A 17,255-nucleotide genomic window follows, 5' to 3' on the forward strand; every position below is an offset into this window, starting at 1 on the left:
GGCGAGCTGAACCCCAATCAGCCCTCGTTTGCACGTTCATTATTTTTGTCTTACGGAGGAACAGGCAACCATTTACCTTCAGTGTGGGTATATAGAAAGAGAACCTGAAGGGAGTGCAAAGGAGGTGGTTTAAGAACATATTTATTGGAGGAGTAAAGAGCTGGTTTGGCGCGAGCCGCCTGGCCGGGGAGCCTGGGTGAGCTCACCGATGCTTTTTGCTCTCTCCACTCTTTCACCCTGGCGTCATTTGAAGGGTCTTCTTATGGCAGTTTTAGCCTGAACAATGATATCAACAGAGCTTGCAGAAAAGAGGATTTGTGTGGCATTTTATTCCCTTGTGCTGCATGAATGTGGATTTCAGCGATATTGTTGTGTCGCTCCTGCTGTCAGCAGCACAGTGAAAAGAGAAGCTCACTTGTCTGGTATGGCGACTGGGGCACTCGCGGCCCTTTTGCAGCATAATTTTAGCTGGGGCTCTCCAGTCAGTCTTCAGTACTGGGTGCCGGACAAGACCAGTAGGTTTCAAGTCCAAAATACCGAGGATAGTAAGGTTTATTCTTAATTTTCTGGTGGTTTTGGTACTTGCTAAATGCCTGAGCCAGGCTGAGTCCCCGTGAGTCTGCGGAGTTTTCAGCTGGAGGAAGCAGCATTGGGCTCAGCGAGGCTTCAGCTGTGCATGAGGCGATTGCACAACTGGGATTTAAATATAAAAAAGGGAAAAATAAGCAAAGCTTCTCCGAAAAAACATGCAGCTAGTTATTCATCCCTCCTCTGTATTGTTGGGTGTGTGCGCGTGCACATACGTGCGCACACTTTGAATAGAGTAAGGATTATTGTGAGACCTTACTTGTAAAATAAGTATCAATGGGATGCTAAATTGTGTACACAAGATCAGTAGCTTATCGAGAAAGCAGCGCTAGCCTCAGCTACCATTTATTTTAACAGGGAGATACTTAAACCAGCTGCTTTCTCTTTTCTGCATGTGCTTTATCCCTACGAAAGGAAATATTTTTACTTGCAGGGCTCTTTATTATTATTATAATTTTTAAATATTGCAGTGTTTAAAAACTTGTGAGCTCTTTGCTGTTGTCTTCTCAGCTGGAATGTGGCCGGCGGTGTGTATCGGCACCGACGTATCGGCACCGGCGGGAGTGGAGAAAGCTGGTTTACAACAAAAGCAATGCCCCGGTTTCCCCACGCCTGCGGTCCGCCCGCCTGTCTTTATGCCCAGGCTCTCTTTAATGCCTTCGGGGACGTTAAGCTGCTCCCGGCACGGTGTTTAATGCAGAATGAAAGGGAGAAGGTTGAAAGGGCTGCGGCGGGAGGAAAGGTGTGAGCGGGCTGGGGAAAGGGGGAGCCGGGGAGAAGGTGGGAGGGGAGCAGTGGGGTGGTGGGGGGAGAGAGAGCAGGTCTAGTGCAGCCAGACAGGAGGGTGGGAGAGATCCTTTTAGTGCATCTTGTCCACCGAGCAGCATCCGGACTCCTGGGCGGAGCGATGGTTGGATCAGCAGAATTGCGCACGGCTGGAGAGGAAGGTGCTGCGGCGTGTTGTTCAGAAGTACAAGGGCCAGCCAGGAGTGCCGGTACGAGGCTCAGCACTAACGCTGTGCTCCTGGTGTGCCGGATGGCAAAGGTGGGAAATACCTCTCGAGGACTGCTCGAACGTGGCAGTGCTAGTGTTCGTTCAGTGAAACCCAAACCTACCAAACGCTTCCCGTACCAACCCATCGAGTGCAGAAAGGAAGGCAGCAACTGAAAATATAAGCAGACAGCCCCTGTAAATGTGGGTGCAAAGTGTGTTTCTGACCCCCTCCTTGCAGGTACTGAAGGTGAACGCAGCTTCCTTTTCCTTTCTGTAGTTTGAAGAAGGCAACTTCAGTGCGTTTCCTCCATGCAAATGATTGCAACAACTGTGAGCCGGAGGGTTGATACAGGAGCTAAGCAGAGGGTGCTGCGGGGACTGGCAAGGATGCTTACTTGGGTCTCCAACACTGGAAAAAACCTTGCAATGCCATGTTATCTCCCTTCCTATTTTTTTAAATCAATTCTCTCCCTTCCCCCCCAAGCTGATATTTAATATCCTGCTCACTATTTCCTATCACTGATGGGACAGGCTGCACGCTGGAGCTCAGCTGCAGTGGGCTATTAGTACATTGGGATGGGAGTCCGGTGTAGTAATTCAAAGCAAGAGGCACCCCGTGGGATAACGCTATAATGGCTCCGTGGGCAGGCAGAAGGTGTCAGCGTAATTATTTTGGTTCGGCAGCAGGAGCGGTGGTAATAAAGTGCTCACTGGGTATTTGCTCTCCCGAGGATCAAAGGGATTCCTGACAGCTGAGCAACTGAAATGAAGTGTGCCGTTGTCCATCTTGAAGCGTGCTACCGAAAGGTGATGTACCAAAATAACCGGGTTAGGCATTGAAATATCGTCCCTCTGTCCCATGGGTCAATATTGAGAGTATTGCCTGAAATAGTCATGTTTTCTCTGCAAACTTGTCATCGCTGCGCTCCCGTTCTGTTGCTTCAAGCAGACTGCCAGTGGTTTCTCAGCACTGTAGTCACCTCCTATGTAAATCCTACCAAAGAAACAGGCGATTATTTAATGAAAATCGCATTTCCAAGCTGTGTGCAATTGTGTCTTTCTAAAGCATCCAGAAAGCTGGGTCGTGTCGTCTCCCCGTCAGCGATGGCAATTTTGATTCAAAGCCATCGCCAGTGAAAATGGTTGGTTGTAAATGTGTTGCATCAGATGTGTCAATAGATGTAATTAAGGAATGAAGACTGCCATACACCCCTAATTAAAGGGATTAAAAACTAAAGCTGCCTGATTTCATTGCTGAGTGGAAAAAATAAACAGACTGACTGGTGGAAATGGTTGGGAGGCCAAGTCTTGGGTAGGGTGGTTCTGCTGCAGCCACATTGGGGACCGACAGGAGCAGCTCTGGGGATGGTGGTGGGACTAAGCCGCTCTGCAAGTTGTGCGTAAGTGACAAATTACAAAAGCACGCAGAAGAAGATATTTAGTCGTTGCTTCACTGCTTTGGTTTCTGTTCCTGGTGGGGATGGAAGGATTTTCATCCCCCGCCAGCCGTGCTGGGATGCAGCCTCGGGGCGGTCACTGTCGTGTCACCCCACCATGTCAGTACCTGTCACCAGCTCCTGGCTGTTGGAGACGGTGGTGTGGGATTTCGTTGCGTAGAAGCAGAAGCGAGATGTGCGTATGAGGTGCTGGATGCAGGGCAGGACCTCCAGGCATCCGTGAGGTGGTTTTGCACACGTGAAGCGGGCAGTATTGTGCCAGGTCTGGGACAGCGAACGTTGTGTAATGGAAATGTTAGGAAGCCGTGCTCAATGCGGGCTTCTCCCCAGCCTTGCTAAGAGGAGAACTACTTTGTCATGGGATGGGGACTGCCGATCCAGACACTATGATCTCCCGATGCTTATTTGACTCCAGGTGGGTGCTGGATCCCCGAAGGGCTGCTGGGGGAGCACCTCCGTGCGGGAGGTGTTGCAGTGCCTGCTGTGATTTTCCAGGAACCATCTTCTCCTTTGCTTTCCAGCTTGTGAAGCCACCCCAAGGGGAAGGGTGACTTTGGGGTCACTGAGCATCACGAGCAGGAGAGATTAGAAGAAAACCATCCTTGTGGAGGTGGTGTTCAGTGTCTGAGTGCGTGCCTGGGACGTGCAATGCTCTGCTGTAATACACGATGCTGCATTCGTTGGGAAAATGTCCTTCTGGGGCCCTGGTGGCACTTGAGTTTGTCCCAATCAAACTGATTCGATACCTTGAGGCTTTACAAACGGCATCTGACTCTTGGGTGCCAGTATTTGGGAAGACATCTGAATGACTGGTTTGCAGGCCTGCCTGCTGATTACCCATGGACCAGGTCTGGTTGAGATCGTGGTTGCTGGGTGTTTGTCTGCTATCTCCAGGAGCCCGGAGATGCACAGTGGCATCGTCCCCATGGGATGCTTTTCTGGGAATGGTGCAGAGTTTGAATGAACTTGTCACCTGCACTATTTAAAAAACAAAACAAAACAAAAACAGGGGAGCTTTCCGGAGCAGGTGTCTCCCCAACTCCCTTCTGTGCACGGTGCCACCAGAAGATGCTTTGCTGTTCCTAGTCTTGAGACAAGGTCAGCAGCTGGCTGAGCATCTGCATCCCAGTTTGCAGTCCCCGTTGCTCTGTGCCTCGTGGAGCTGCAGCCAGCTGAGAGAGGGTTTGTGCTTCTGCAGGTTCTTCTGGTTTTGTTAGGGGACTTTATTTAGCTCTTAGTGGTTTCTAAAGCTAAGCTGCGTGGTCATGCGAGTTTTCAGATGGTTAAAGGTTGGGTTCTTTCTGTGATACTAGGAGTACACAGCTCGAGGTTTGTGGTGGGAACAGATTTCTTCTTCTTCCTTGTCCTGGTGTTGCTGTGTGTGATGCTGAGCCCTGGAAGGAGAAGAGAAGACTTCAGAACAGGGAAAATGCCGAAGGGTGGCAGCTTCCTGAAACAAAGCCTTCCCCTTGTTCGGGAGCAAGCGCAGGCTGCTGCTGCTGTGAGTACGATACCTGCGGTGGTATGTACCCACCCAGTGAAACTCAGCTTTACGAACCTCCCTGCTAGCTGACTCATTCATCCTGGCCTTGCCGAAGCGTTTGCAGCCGCCCCAGCCGTGTCCGCAGAGCCAGCGGCCATGGTGGGGCTGGGTCGTTCCGGGCTGATGGATGCTGAGGAGGTCTCCAGCTTCTCCATCTCCTGTGCTGCTCTGCAGGTGTAAGCCGCTGGGGCTTGGCTGTCCTGTCGAGAACACCAAGAATTGATGAATTTAGTAGGATAATCTACAGCTGGCCGGTACCTTCCAGTGCTCCTAGGTGGGGGTCGTTAAACAAATGCAATGTTCAGGGCTTGCTGCTAATTACTGTAAAGGTATTTGGCCCCTTGCAGCCCCCATCGTCACTGCTTGTTGCTCGATGTTTGCAGTGACCGTGCTAGAGCAAACTGCGTCAATAAACTCAGCTTTGCGGCTGGTACCAACTTAGTAAAACAGCAAGCAAATGTCCTTTCTGCTGCCTCTGGGCAGACCCTTGTAGCGCTGGTGTAGACGGCGCGTCCTGGGGTATCCTCACCGCAGGCTCTTCGGGGAGAACAGGTCTCCTTCGCGTTGAATATTTTTGGAGTGTTGGTGTCAGGAGGAGAAGCGATGGCTGATTTACAGGAGAAAAGGTCTTGAAATCAGCTTAGGGTAGCATAGGTGCTACCTTGTTTAAGTAGCCTTCATATTCAGTGGCAATCCTGAAACAGTAAGCCCAGCTTAAAGCCCTGGCTGAGAATGCTTTCAGGTAGCTTTTACCTGGGCTTGGCGGAGGGCGAGCCTCGCGTGACTCAGGGCATGCCAGCCCTTCTCGTAAGTGGTTCCCATAGTTTAAATGTCATGTGTTTATTGTGCAGCTAATAATGTAAAAAAAGGGGCGCGATAGGTTATTTTTAATGAATTTTGGGCATTTACCAGGGTGTGGCAGATGTATTTGAGGCACTCGGATGAATGCAAATTGCACTGCAGCCGTACAACTACAAATCAAGCGGTTAAGCGCGATGTCCCCGGCACACAGCGGAGGAACAGCCCGCGCGTGTGAGCCGGAGCCGTCGGCACCCGCTGCAGAGCAGCGGCAGGCGATGATGCCTGTTAAGAGCTTTTAGCATCAAACGTCCTTCTGGCTCGCGGTGCTGCAGTGGTACGTACTTGGCAGGTGCCTGCGTGAGTGTGTGCGCGGGTGGTGTTTATCTAGCAGGCAGCTCTTTATCAAAGGAACGTGCGGGTCCCTCTTGGGTTCTAATTATAGCTTTGGTTTGGAAACAGCCGAAGGGAAAACGACAAAAGCAAAAAAAGCGCTTTACCCCTGTGCTTGAAAAAACTGTAAGGAAGGAAAATGAGCCCTGTTATGTTAAACCTGGAGTGTAAATGAGGCACAGTGTGAGTAAACACATCTGTGTTCAGGCGGGGAAAAAGACCCACCCTTATGAATAGTGCAGGGAAAAAACCCTCCTGTTAAGTTGATTGAGATCTATTGCTTATTTCTATTTAACTGTTGCTTTAGAAAGTGGTGTGCTGCTGGAGGAAGGAGGCTGTTGTCACGTGCGGCGCTGGCGATATCACCTCTGTTTCGCTGTCGTAGCCACCCTAGGTATTCCTTCAGCGCGAAGCCGGGAGCTGTCGTGATGGAGTGACCTGCAGGATGAAGCCTGCGCGCCCTTGGCTTTGCTCGCTCGTGACAAAACGCCGCTCGCGGTGCTCTTGCGAGCGTGCGGGCTGCACCGTTCCAGCTGCTTTTATTTGCACAGATTTTTGGTGCCTGCCTCATTTTATGCGTGCTGGGCTGCCCACGCTCCCTGCCTCTGCGGAAGGCTGGTGGACGGAGCAGCCCCCAGGGATGCTATCTGCAAAGCGCAGGTGCCGGAGCTGCCCGCAGGGTGGGGACGGCTGCCGGGGGTCCCTCCCTTCCTCCGCGAGGTCGGGCAGATACCGGCTCCTTCTGCAAAGGAGGGTTTCGGTGCGACTGCCGCCTGCCAGGCTGAGCTCGCAGTTTCCTTCACGGGTGGTTTGGAGGCTTGTTTCTGCAGAGGGAAAGCTTCGGCAGGCGCCGTGCGTTCGAGGCAAAACCTTGTTATTTTTGCTCTGACCTGTGTTGAAGCAGGGGAAGGGAGCCCCAAGAGTCACTTCTGCTGCTCTACAGCCTAGGAAGCAACACTTGTATTAAACTGACGGCGTTCTTAGTCTTTTTAAGCAAACAACCGATTTGCTCCTGCCTTGCAATATGAGGAGCTTCGTGCTCATATGTCTATGAGCAGCTTTATTTTGCTGGCAGCCTGGTGCACGTGCCTTCTCCATGGCTCTACTCTCGGCTCGACCACTCCAAGTTCAAGTGAGTTTTCTTAACAGGTCCCACATGGGCAGCCTTTCCAAACCTATTGCTGTAGACAGGGCTCCGGTGACAAATACACGTTTTCATTTAAATTTCAGTGCTTTACCAATGAGCAAAGCCCATGAATTCCTGCGTAAGGAATTTTGTAGCATCCAGGAGGATTTCTGAGGATACATGGGAGGAGTTCCCGGCTCCCTTCGGTTGTAATGCACTTACTGCTCCATTTAGTCAGGTCATTTTATAAGCCCAGTCTTCAATTTGACATAAATGATTTGCTTTCAGCAGATGGTGAGCTACTATTTTTTGCCCTCATTTAAATAGGAAAGCTGTACGATACCAGAAGATGAAAGAGGGGCATGGTGCTGCCGACATACAGTAGATTACGAGGGCTGGTCTAGTGAGAATTAAATCCGGGTGGTTGTAATGTGCCATCTGTGTTGTGTTGGGGGGTTTATTTTCCCCCCGTTCGATGAGGCTCCTGAAGTCTCCTGTTACCCTCCGGGTAAGGCAGCGTTGCCAGCTGAGCATCCCTTTTGTTCAGGACCCAAAGTATCGGCACAAAAAGACGATGCGCGTTAATGCTAATGGTGATTATAAAATGCCAGTGCTAATTATTCCTCTAATAAAATATATAAAATAAATTTTGAAAAGCTCTGGTGCTTTACTGTATTTTAAAGTTGTTCGGCTTTCTTATCGAGAGGCTCAGTTTATTGCATTTGAATTTCTTGCTTTGTTTAAAAAAAACCCTCACAAAACCAGCTCTCTGCTATATTTTTCTAACTGTAGTAAAAATCACGTGTAGGATATGTTACTCGAACAGAGGCATGGGGCGAGTCCTGCTTGTGGTGGTTGCAGTTTCCTCCTCTCCCACCTGCAGACGGAGATTTGTTGCATGTGCACCAGGTCTTGAAAAAACCTGAATTTTCAGCCTCTGCTATCTATTTCAGAGCAATGTTATGTGTAGTTTCCCTGGTGAATTGTGCGCTTTTCACACATATTATGAAATGGGAAGGAACGCATTTTGAAAAAAACCCACCCTGTTGCTGAAACTATTTGATTTTTGCCTATTTTTAGCAGAAATTTCTCTCTCGTCGTGGTCTCTGGTTCTCGCTGGAGCAGTAGCATTCGCCGAAGCCACACGTTTTTGGGTAGGAAGGTCAAGACAGTTTGTTCCAGCAGCGTGATTACCGTTATCTGACGTTGGGCATCTCTGTGAAACAGTTTGTGTTTCCAAGAAATGAACCTTCCCGGTGGACAGTCCTTTTTCTTCTCTCTCTGAAGGACTAAAACACTGGGAATTAAGTAAGTTATGAGCCATAAATAATTTTTCAAGGCTTGGAAGCAGCGATAAGTTAGATTTTATTATTACTGTGCTTATTCGTCTGCCTAAATAAGAGAGACTGGAGGATGCTGACAGGTAGGAAACAGTGATGGATGCGTATCTAAATATTAGCGTTTCTTTGAGCCTCTGTAACTTGTCACGAAACAACCCAAATGAGCAGCATCGTTATTTCCAGAGAACTAACGCACCATCAGTTAATGACAGCCTTCTGGGAGCGCAGGCGCAGTAATTCGGCATCCTCCAGGCTTGAAGGCTTTCTCAACAGGGAGCCGTTGGGATCTGTTGAGCTACTCTAAAAATCTGTATTTTAGATAAATTGTTGTGCGTGTGTGCAGGCTGGGAATGGGGAACGGTTTGGCGTGGAGCGTGGTTGTTTTCGATGTTGGCGAGAGCAGAGCCCGTGGAATGGTGTGGGGTTGAAAGCGAGTTTTGCTATCCTCTGCTCATTAGATATTAATTACTGTTGGATCAAACCATGGATGTTAGGAACAGGATGAGCAATGAGCCATTATATTCCTTTTAAGCCTCAAGTCTGTTTTGTTTAAAGGATTTTGATGCAGAAGCGCAAGGCGAGTGTATAGGTGGCGGTGTGCTCCCCACAGCCATGTCCTTGGGTAGAAATAGGGGGTGAGCCCTGAGAATGGGGGGGGGAGCTCAGGCTGTTTGGGTGGTCGGAGGGACAGCAGGTTCATAACGTGCCCGTGTAGTGGTTTGCTTTGCCATTCGGTGCTCAGGGAGGTTGATACCTTTCTAGAAGAGGTGTGCGGGGCTCCCTCTCCATCATTGAACACCGATGTTCCCGGCAGTGCCGTGGGACACCAGGAGGTCCCGGTCCTCTTCTGCTGTCGGTGGGGAGGTGGACCTGCGGTGCGGCTCTCCTCGGGGGGGAGAAGCCTGTTTGTCTTCTCCCCCTGGCTGCTCCGAGTGTGTTTAATTATCTTAAGATTGCTTCCTGTTGCTAAAGTCTTCTTGTCTGGAGTAGGATGTTCTTAAACGTAAAAATGCTTAAATGTAAACCCATGCTGACACACTTTTCTGATGAGATTTTTACTCAGAAATCTCTATGTGGGATCATATCAAAGTTTTGCTGTGATTTTCTTATTTCTATACCGTTAAACGCCTTCTCTTCTCCAGACTTGTGAAGAGCCTGCCTTTTACAGGCTGTCTGCCACCAAACCCTCATCCTCTACCAAAAAAATAACCCCCAAACCCGGCATTTCCAAGCATGGCAGCTCTGAGCAGGAGGTGAGCAGCACTGCTTGGGTGCTCCTACAAGAGCAGAGCATCCTCCTCCAGGGGCCAGGGACCTCCCGAGGCACCTGCAGGCTCTGCAGAATTGCCTTGTAGAATAATGATGGAAGAAAATGTAATTTAAATCAAAACCTGCTTGTGGTTTGGCTGTGAGCAACGCTTTCTCCAAATAACGAGTTGAAGAGCAGCGGAGCAGGAACCTCACGTCGGCTCTGCTGTGGGCTGGGTTGGAAACAAAACACGACTTAGCAAACATCTCTGTGCAGCAAAGGTGCTTTTTTAAAAAAAAAATACAGCCTCTCGGGTATGCTTCTTGCTTACAAATCTCTTTGCTTTCGGTCGAGAGCTTAGGAAACCGTTTCTGAACATAAAACTTCAAAGGGAGGGAACCAGCCGTGAGCTGCTCAGGTCTTGCAGCAAGATGTTTGCCTGCACCCAGTGAGTTACTGGTGCTGGCTGCCCTTGTGGAATGGTTACTGGGAAGGGCTCGCACGTGCCGATCTCCGCGTCCCCAGCCCTGCCGAGAGGATCTGGCCGAGCTGCGAGGTGGTTCCCGCGGGACGGAGGAAAGACGCAGAGATGTTTGCTCATTGCCAGCGAGACCTACCTTCCCGTGCCAGGAAAGGTCCGTGACTGCGGCTTTGAAATCCAAACAAGTAAACATTCCTTGTTCCAGAATTGTTGGTATTTAAGGAGAGAAGACTATCTCCAGAGGAAATGTTTGTTTGTGGACTGTCCTTGTTTACTGCGACTGATAAGAGCTGGTCTTTGTGCCCTCTCTGCACTTGGGATTGCAAGAGCCTTGGTTCTGCCTTTTTATTTTTAAGAGAACGACGTGCATCCAGTGTGTGTTTTGATAATGATTCTTACAAATGTATTTATTCAAAACAAACACAGTGGGAAGCAACTACAAAGCAGGCTGCTTTGGCAGCTGGTGCAAAAGGCAGCTCGCTATCGTCGTGTTTTCGTGGTGGGACAGTCTCGCAACGCGTCCATCCCGCTCTGCGTGTGCGGGGGCATCAGGAGCTTTGCCCGTGGCGAGTCTGTCCTGCATCACGGGCTTGGGGTGATGTGCGTTTGGCTGAACGTAGCTTGTTGCCCCCTGCACCGCCTCGTAGCATCTCTAGGAGGTTTTGGAGAACCGTGGAGAGCGTGAGTTGGCTATGTGGCGGCTGGGGTGACTCTGCAGATGGAGCCGCGTGTTGCTGACAGAGCCAGCAGCATCCCTAGCGAGGGATCACGGGAGGAACAGAGCAGAGCTGCAGGGGCAAGTCACCCACGTGCTGCCATCTGCAAGCAGATCACAGCCCCTGGTGAGTGTGCAGCCCCTTCAAAACCTCTCCCGAACTGAACTGCAGATGTTTCTGGTTTAGGGAAGAAGGAACTTCAGCGTTGTGGATTTTTTTCTTTTCTTCCCCCCCTCAAAATGAGCAGCAGGCACAAAGCTGCCCTTTCCTCGAGGGTGGTGGTGGGAGCCAGCTGGATGCTGCATGAGTCCACCATAGCCTTTCATTTAACTTGGATTTTACGGCTTTCTCGTGGAGCCTGTTCTGTGATAATCTTGCAGAGACAAACTCCTGCAAGGCTTCTGGGGAAATGAGGTGACACAACACCCAACTCGGCAGCGTTTTGGAGAATTACCTTTGGGTGCTCTCGCTGCCTTGGTTGGGCTATGCCAAGCTGTCCTGTCTTCTCCCATGCATAGCGCTGGAGGAGGAGAACCGATGCAGCGTGGTTTTCTGCACATCTGCATCTCCACCTAGCTCGGAGCCGTGCCACATCTGGGTTTTGGCAGCAGCTTGCGATGTCCCTGGTGTGCCCGACCAAGGCTGCCCGTGCAGGCTGTCTGCTTGGCTGCCCACGCTCTCAGTGCAGGTAGAAAGCTGCTGGTTCAGTGGCCTCCACCTCTCCGTTGGGTTTGGAGACACCCAGAGCAGCTCCCCGTGGGGAGATGGTGTGCAGGGCATGAGGCTGTCAGCCTGGTTTCTGGAGGAGACCGGGCTAAAATGGGCCCTGCAGCTCATCCCCAAAGCTGGCTGGGGGAGCTTGTCCAAGCAAAGAGTTTTCAAAGAGTTCAGAGAGCCTGTCCCAAATCTGACGCAGCTCCGAATCACTCCGATGGGAGCATGGATCCTGGGGGTTACCATCCTTGCTTTTCCAAAAGCCCTGCCGGCAAGCAAAAAAAAAAAAAAAAGCAAGCAAAAACCAATACAAACCTCATAAACTCAGAAAATTTTCGTTGCTGGAGAAACAAATTCAGTGAAGGTCTCTAATGCTGCTTTGTTTTCACCACAGCATTAGGAATAATATTCAGCTTTTCCATTAAAGGCGAGGGAAGAGTACTTTGGGTAGCTAGGAGGGCTTTTCTCTTTCAAGCACCCTGGTTATTTTGGCAATCAGGACGAGTTAAATTAAAATTGTTGAATGCAATAATATGTAGGAGGGTGACATCTTGAAATGTTTCTCAATTTTCAGTATGTATTTTGAGCAAACGTTTGTATGCCGAGGCTTGGGCTGGGGAGATTGAAAAGCATATTGGATTATACGCTGTTTGCTCTGTGTAAGCAGTGGCAGTTTATTGCTGCAGATACATGTGATGCAACGCGCAAAGATTAGTTCTATCCTCTCTAAAGCATGATTATTTTGGGTCCTCTTTATACCTTAAATAGATATTCTTCTCATGTGATTTCCATCTTTCTGTGTCAACAGCCCAGGCTAAAGTTGAAATAAACATTGCATCAGCTTAATAGCCCCGGCTCTGAAGAAATCTGCTCTCCATTATGGAGGTTGTTTGGAAGCTTTTTCATTTTACGTTTTTCCAGTGCAAAGATCTCGTGAACTCTGAAGCCTGCGCGGCTCCTCTGAGATCAACATCGTTGATCAACCCTGATGAGTAGTGTCCCCAGCAGAGCAGCAGCGTGGTTCATCGTGTTCAGATATCTCCCTTTTTAGTTCGTGGTGAGGATCCGTGGCCTCTTTCAGGGACATTTAGAAGTGACCAGCTGTTAAAATTTGTGGCCATGCAATTTTTGACTCTCGTGGGCTGTAAGAGTTTTCTCTCGAGCGGTGGATTTCTCCTTCCCGTTGCAGTGGTGGTGAAGGATGCTGTAATGCTGCAAGCCGTCGCAAGCCGTCTGGGGTTTTGGCGTGGCGTGGTAGGAGGAAGGTTGCCCGGACACGTGCGTGTCCTCGTCTGCTCTGCTCCCACAGCCAGTGCTGCCAGAGGGGAACAGGGACTGGGAGGAAGAGAGGACCTCCGGACAGTCCTGTGGAGCAAGACCCTCTACTATGTCTTTCCCTTCCCCTAATCTTATTTCCATTTTTTTAATCATTTGCTCTTGTCAGGCTGCAGACCTGGTGCCAGAGCATTTAGCAGGTTGGAGTCAGCAGCATCCAAATGGCAGAAGGTGCATGGGCAAATGTCGATAGAGATGTTTCTATCAAAGCAAACCTTAACAAAATGATTTGTTTGCTCTTAATGTAGGCTGGAGTCGGCAGGACAAGGTGGTGTGACTGGGGAACGCATATGTCTGTGCTTGTGGCTTGGTTGGAATAGCTTAATGCAGACTTAAATATTGGAAAGCTCGTGATTGAGACCTTCTCCACCTCTCTTACAGCATCATCATGACAACAGAGAAGAGTCTAGCGGCGGACGCCGACAATTCGGAGCAACAGCAAGCCAAAGAGGAGGAAGGAGCTGCTGAAATACAAAAGCAAGAGGCTTCCCTAGAGGAAGGCGCTCAGCAGACATCGGAGGGACAGCCTGCAGCGGGGCAGAAGCAGAAGACCTCCAACGGCGATACGCCCACGCACGAGGAGCAGAGCAAGAAGGAGCGCCGCACCTCCGAGGGCCGGGGTCTCTCCCGCCTGTTCTCATCCTTTCTCAGGAGGCCCAAGTCTCAGGTGTCCGAAGAGGACAAAGACACTGACGCTCCTAAAGAGGCGGGAGGTGACCAGAAAGATCTGGGATTAGGAGCCAGCCCTGATGAAGACATCCTGGTGAAAGCCCCAATTGCAGCTCCTGAGCCTGAGCTCAAAACCGATCCATCGCTCGATCTCCATTCCTTAAGCAGTGCGGAAACACAGGTAAAACACCCTGCTCCGTGTGGCATGCTCCCTTCTGTTCTTGAAAATGTGTCTTTTTAGCCAAAACTATAAAAACTTCATATCCTAGGATGGTAAGCTTGCTCAGAAAAACTCATGAGATGCTAAAAAGGGTCTTGTCAGCTGCCTGTGTTGCATCGCATACTTCCCACTCTTGCATCCCTCTATCAGACTGTCCTGCAAAGTTCCTGCTCCTGAAATTGTGCTTGCACTTCACAGCATAACTTAAAATGCCCCGTGCTGACTCTTTGTTGAGGCATAGGAAGTCACATCAGAGCTAGGGTTCAAATTCATAATTCACGACAGAGCCGTTGCTCGTCGCAACGTCCTTGGTGTGTGCAGAATGAAAGGCAGGTCAGTGGCATGAGGTGGAGATTGCAAGAGGACGTGGATTTGGGAGAGGGTTTCTTCAAGGAGCGCAAGCGTGGCATTTCAGGACTTGGTCATCTGTTCAGTCTGGGCTGGTGCTGAGCCTGCCAAATACAAATATTTTCTGCTTATGCATCATGTAGACAGGGATTTCTGCGCAGCACGTCGGCTGAGCCCCGCTCCTGGTAGCCGTCTGGTGCCTACTCTTTGCAGCCCAGGGTCATTTGTCATGCAAAATGTAAAAGTTTTTAAAGCGTGGTAGAAACTGAGGCAGAGACATTCCCAAAGCTGCAGCTGGTTATTGATTTGGGATATCAGATGCCCTCTCCTACTCCTTGGGTAACTGGAGCTCTGCCGTTACTAGCGCGGCTGCGGAGTTAGAGAAAGGCGGGCGCCCCTTCTCCCTTCCCCTTCTCCTGGGACAGGGATTTCCTACAACCCAACCAACCTGGGTGTATTGCTGAAGTTGTGGCACGTTCGTGGTGAAATCTGGGTTACCTGCCCCGCTGCCCTAAGTTTTGAAGGGGCTCCAGAGAGGTGTTACACATCTGCAAACTTTTGACTTTTGGAGCAATACTTTACAAGTTAACGCATTGCCAGCTGTAGGCAGTAACTGTAAATCCACCTCCTTAAAATTCGAAAGTTGTAGAGAAGGTAGTAGGTAACACCTTCTTCTTTCTTTTCCCAAATTTCTGAGCCTGTGAAAACCATGGGATGATCCCTGCTCATGTTTTGTACCTCTGAGGGTTGGGATTAGCAGAATGGGGAAGAGCTGGAAATTTTCATGCAATTTTAGCCCAGAAATTCTGTCTTCAAGAGGAAACGCGTGATTTCTTTCTCTATTTAACTTTGATTTGCCGCTTCTGAGTGCATGTGAGTGTGCACTCACAGCCTTCCTTCACCATGGGCTGTTCGTTTCAGACGAAGCATTTGTGCTTTTTTTTTTTTTTTTTTTAGTTCTTATTTTAGGTCAACGTCAGTGGCTTTTTGAACTGTGACACTCGGCAGATATTTCTGCTGTGAAAGCATTTGTGAGGTGCTGCCTGTTTGATAAATGCTGACCGACGGGCATTACGAGCTTTGACTGATTCCCTGCTCCCGATTGTCCTGGCCCTGCTGGAACAGAAGTCAGCAGCTTGTGGACATTATTTAGTTTTTAAATACCTCCGTGCAGTTGTGGCTGAGTGTGATTTCATGAGATGTGATGGGCTGAAAAGACAGGGTTTTGCTCTTCCTCTGCGGTGGCTGCGTGCTCCTGCTGCATCGAGCCACTTCCAGCACTTGTCAGAGCCTGCCATGAACTCGTTTAACCTGCTGAAATGGCAGTGAAAAAAAAAAATAATGCAGCTTCCTTCCTCCTCCTGTCCCCAAATTGCATCTCTTTCTGCTAGTTTAGTGAATTAAACTGGCTCACAAAGTGCTTCAGCAGGCAAAGGGAGAGCGGTATGAAGGCTGCCTTCCCTTTTTGGTGGCAGAGAGCTGCTCGGTGGGCTCAGACGGCTGTGAAATCTCAGCACTGACCCCCCTCATTTTAATGCTGCTGCTGTCGGTGCCCTGGAGCAAAGCCCATCGCCCAGGGTGGCAGTGGGGCACGGGTGGTGGGTGCGCTGGGTGTCTGACCTAGGAGGGGAAGAACTTACTAGTCCAAAAGGTGCTGTTATTAAAACCGTGAAGATTTGCATGATATAATCTGCTCCGATTTCTCTCATCAGCCCTTTTTCCTTTTTTATTACATCCTTTATTAAATGAAGACCTGAGAATGACTTGAAGGGCTTTAAAAATTAACATCGTCACCTTCCTCACCCAAGCTGCCGCTCCACGTCCCGGGTTACACATTTAGCTCAGACAATTAATTTCGGAGTGTGATCCCAGCCCTACAGTGCACCTATACAATGCTCGTTTCATGTGACGGTTTTTTTGCTTGATATGTCAAAATTGCAACCGGGATGATGTGGGGGTTTCAGCCTGCGCAGGAGGAGAGGAGGGACGACCAGGAGCCAGACAGCAGAGACCTCGGGGGCAAGGAAGGAGGGGAAGCCAAGGAAGAGTGTGCCAAGCCAGAGCCGAAACAAGAGACCCCGGAGACCAAAGCAGAGAAGGATTTGAAAGCTGCCCAGAAAGCAGTAAAAAGACACAGAAACATGTACTGCAAAGTCGTCTTGCTGGATGACACCATTTTTGAGTGTGCCGTGGATGTAAGTACTTCCAGGGTTTGTTTGTGCTTCTCCTCTTTTCCCTCTCCCTTCTCCTCCCCTTGAAAAATCACTACAAACAGTATTTAATAGGGGTCTGATTTGCTGCCAGTGAATTACATGACAGGCTTTACTGCAGAACAATCTGGCTGTAAGCTGTAACAACTTTAGTGTGTTGTAAAAATCTCTGGGTGCCTAGGGATCTTTTTTTTTAAAATTTTTTTTTATTATTGTTCTACAATTTCCAGGGTGTCTTGCTTTGTAAAGGTGAGGAGAAGCTTAAAAAAAATCAACAACTGATCTCACTTGCTGTTCATCATCTCTGTCATTTGTTTTGCAGATTAGAGTTTAGGTTTTTGTGTTAGGTTGGGGTTGTCTAAATTATTTTCTGCCCCTTTCATTTGAATAAAATGGGTTGTCGAGTTGATTTGTGCTTTTTTGTTCACCCAAGGTACCTTCACCTATCAGGTTGCTGGCTAACATAACTCCCGGAGCTTGGATGTAAAGAAAAACATGCTGTGTTTAGCCTGCAGTTGAATATATTTGCAGTAAACAATTTAAAATTATTATGTCGACTTACAGCACTGCAAACCCCTTCATCTGAGAGCTTTTCTTCTGCTTTATTTTGTGCATTCTCTCACAGGGCTGTCTTGCTGTCAGGGCAATAAAAAGCTAGCAGAAATCCCCATTTCAGTATTGAAGTACTTGTCGGGAATATTAATAATCCGGTACTTACCAGTCGAGCATACTTCCATCAGCTTGTTTTTCCCCAGTCCCGCTGGCTAAATGGGCCAGGAGAGGGTATCTGGGCACAGGGCTCCTTGTGAAAGCCGTTACCTTGGGTGATCCTGGGCAAGTAGGTCAGCGCTGGCCGTTTGTGTAACGACGTCACTGCTGCTACTGCCCGGGATCAGCCCGGAGCATCGCCACCCCCCCGATCACCTTCCCCTTTGCCGGGGATCTCGCGTGCAGCCCCCAAAAAGAAACCGTACCCCAAAATGCTGGTGACAGCTCGCCGTGGCGTTGTACGTGAGTTTGCTGCAGCGATGCCTTCAAATAGCGTCAGGCTGCACGGACGCTGGTGGTTGGAGA

General features: G+C 49.5%; 1 protein-coding gene across 50 annotated transcripts in view; it reads left to right on the plus strand.

Moving 5' to 3' along the window:
• EPB41 (erythrocyte membrane protein band 4.1) overlaps window positions 1-17,255 on the plus strand; it is a 93,918-nt gene that overhangs the window by 31,386 nt on the left and 45,277 nt on the right. For 39 of the 50 annotated variants that reach the window (XR_008573973.1, XM_054802337.1, XM_054802334.1 and 36 more), the window contains 2 exons: window positions 13,116-13,584; window positions 15,936-16,166. Coding sequence is in view for 49 of the 50 variants with exons in the window: in XM_054802326.1 (XP_054658301.1) it covers window positions 13,116-13,584; window positions 15,936-16,166 (700 nt within the window). In the remaining variant the exon portion in view is untranslated. The remainder of the gene's footprint in view (window positions 1-13,115; window positions 13,585-15,935; window positions 16,167-17,255) is intronic. The other 11 variants (XM_054802352.1, XM_054802349.1, XM_054802374.1 and 8 more) reach the window with 1 other exon arrangement.

This window comes from Grus americana, chromosome 23, assembly GCF_028858705.1.
Source record: "Grus americana isolate bGruAme1 chromosome 23, bGruAme1.mat, whole genome shotgun sequence".
Classification (NCBI taxonomy): Eukaryota; Metazoa; Chordata; class Aves; order Gruiformes; family Gruidae; genus Grus; species Grus americana.